This window comes from Eriocheir sinensis, chromosome 29 (assembly GCF_024679095.1).
Source record: "Eriocheir sinensis breed Jianghai 21 chromosome 29, ASM2467909v1, whole genome shotgun sequence".
In the NCBI taxonomy this organism is placed as follows: domain Eukaryota; kingdom Metazoa; phylum Arthropoda; class Malacostraca; order Decapoda; family Varunidae; genus Eriocheir; species Eriocheir sinensis.
In genome coordinates, this window is record NC_066537.1 from 6,303,976 (window position 1) to 6,306,475 (window position 2,500).

Here is a 2,500-nt window from a genome sequence, read left to right on the forward strand (position 1 = left end):
TGAATCGGACTCCAGCCGCGCTGCCACAGTCTGCGAACCTGTGTACTGTACGCGACGATCACACGTCCGCCCTGCGGGAGGCTGGAGTTGTATGAAGGAACAACGGCTGTTATTTCTGATCATGAATTTTGAAGCATTCGTCAGATTATTCGCAGAATACGATTACTTTTTCCTTGTATTCGAATACGAATGAAAATGCTTTGATTTATATCAACATATACTTGAATACGAACACACCCAAACACGGTATTCGAATGTATTCGAATACGAATACCGAATAGGAATACTCCATCCCTGAGCTTATGGGAACAGCCTTTCAATGCATTCTTCTGTTTATATAAATTGTCTACTGTTCTTCTTTTTGGTGTGAATCCTGCTTGTGGCGCGCTCATTAATCCATTATCTTTCATATGCTGTTCTGTTTTATCTTAGCCCAGACAGGGAGAGCTAATAATACGGGTACCTGAGCGTGGTTCATCCCTCCAGGTGGTGCACACGGAGGGCCGCCACGAGTGGACGCTGGTGGTCCGCTACGCCCAGCTACGGGACGCCGGCGTGTACGAGTGCCAGGTGAACACCGACCCCAAGATGTCCAGGCCCGTGACGCTGCACGTGATGGGTGAGTACACGGAGTAGTAGTAGCAGTAGTAGTAGCAGTAGTAGTAATAGTAGTAATAGTAGTAGTAGTAGAGATTTTATTGTTGTTTTCCGTTTGTTATTCTTATTACAGCTGTTTTTTTGTTATTATTATTATTATTATTACAACTAACTTGATTTTTTTTTATAAGGAATTACCACATAAGCAATTTCTACACACACACACACACACACACACACACACACACACACACACACACACACACACACACACACACACACACACACACACACACACACACACACAACCCCTTACCCCCAATCCCCCGCACACAGATCCCCTCCACTAACCCCCGCTCCCACCCACCCCAGCACACACAACCCCCTCTTCCCCTCCCCTACTCCTCCTCCTCCCCTCCTCTCCCCCCCTCACATACGCACATGACGAGAAGCTGATGAGGGGCAAAAGTGTCGGAACGAAGGCGTGAAGCAAAAGTTTGGCGACAAAAAGATGCAATTTACTTTCAGATTAAAGCACCTTATTACTTTTTTTTTATACGGGGCAAGGAACAGAGAGAGAGAGAGAGAGAGAGAGAGAGAGAGAGAGAGAGAGAGAGAGAGAGAGAGAGAGAGAGAGAGAGAGAGAGAGAGAGAGAGAGAGAGAGAGAGAGAGAGAGAGAGAGAGAGAGAGAGAGAGAGAGAGAGAGAGAGAGAGAGAGAGAGAGAGAGAGAGTAAAAATCTCGTCAAAAATATGGAGAAAAATAAATGAGAGAAGAAAAAAAATAGAAGGAGGAGGAGGAAGAGGAGGAGGAAGAGGAAACATGGAAACATGGACTAGCAGGCAGCAGAAAGCCTGTTGGCTCATTACTAGGCAGCCTGCGTTCAGTGATTCAATCAATCCGTTTGCCACAGGAGTGGCATGCAGGGAAGGATTAAAGCACTTGTGTATCTACTCTTGGGAACGTTCAGTTCACTCCCGATGCAGCAAAGTGGCGATCAATGCGTTTCTTGAAGGAGTTGATGGTCTCTGCGTTAACCACTTCTGCAGGAAGGCTGTTCCAGTGGCGAACAACTCTATTTGAGAAATAACTCCTGCCGATGTCGGTATTGCATCGCTTTGCTTGAATTGTTTTTCCGTTGTTTCTTGTTCCCAGGTTAGTTTGTAGCGTGAAGAGTTTGGAGTGATCAACGTTGCTGAGCTTGTTCAGGTACTTAAAGACTTGTATCATGTCTCCCCGCAGTCGTCTCTTTTCCAACGTGAAGAGGTTGAGTCGCTCGAGTCGTTCTTCATAGGGCTTCGTCCTCAGTGATGGTATCATCTTCGTGGCGCGGCGCTGTACTCTCTCAAGTAATTCAATGTCTTTCCTGTAATTAGGAGACCAGAATTGCACGGCGTATTCCAGGCGAATTATACAAGGATAACATAACTCCCGGCGTCTTGTATTCGAAGTTCCTCGATATGAACCCAAGCATTGTATTGGCTTTCTTACAGGCGGACTTGCAGTGTTTTGTTTGTTTCAAGTCACTGCTGATGGTGACCCCGAGGTCTCTTTCCTCTTGCACAACATGTAGTGGTTCGCCACCCATGTGGTATGTGTGGTTGCTGTTTCTGGATCCGATATGCATTACTTTACATTTGGTAGTGTTGAAGGACATCTGCCATTTTTCTGACCAACGAGTGATCTGGTCCAGGTCTCTCTGGATAATTTCGCAGTCTGCCGTTGTGAGGGCCTTCCCACCCACCTTTGTGTCGTCGGCAAATTTTGAAAGATTGGATTTTAATCCTAGTTCTAGGTCGTTGATATATATGATGAAAAGTATGGGTCCCAGCACTGACCCCTGTAGCACGGAGGAGGAGGAGGAGGAGTGAAAACAGAAAAGAAAATATGAAAAGAGAGAAAA

The 2,500-nt window shown here is 46.0% G+C and overlaps 1 protein-coding gene across 1 annotated transcript in view; it reads left to right on the top strand.

Annotated features, from left to right (window-relative positions):
* The window catches only part of LOC127004899 (uncharacterized), a 56,320-nt gene that overhangs the window by 32,218 nt on the left and 21,602 nt on the right, over positions 1-2,500 (top strand). The window contains exon 3 of the mRNA XM_050873114.1: positions 487-619. Coding sequence (XP_050729071.1) covers positions 487-619 — 133 coding nt within the window. The remainder of the gene's footprint in view (positions 1-486; positions 620-2,500) is intronic.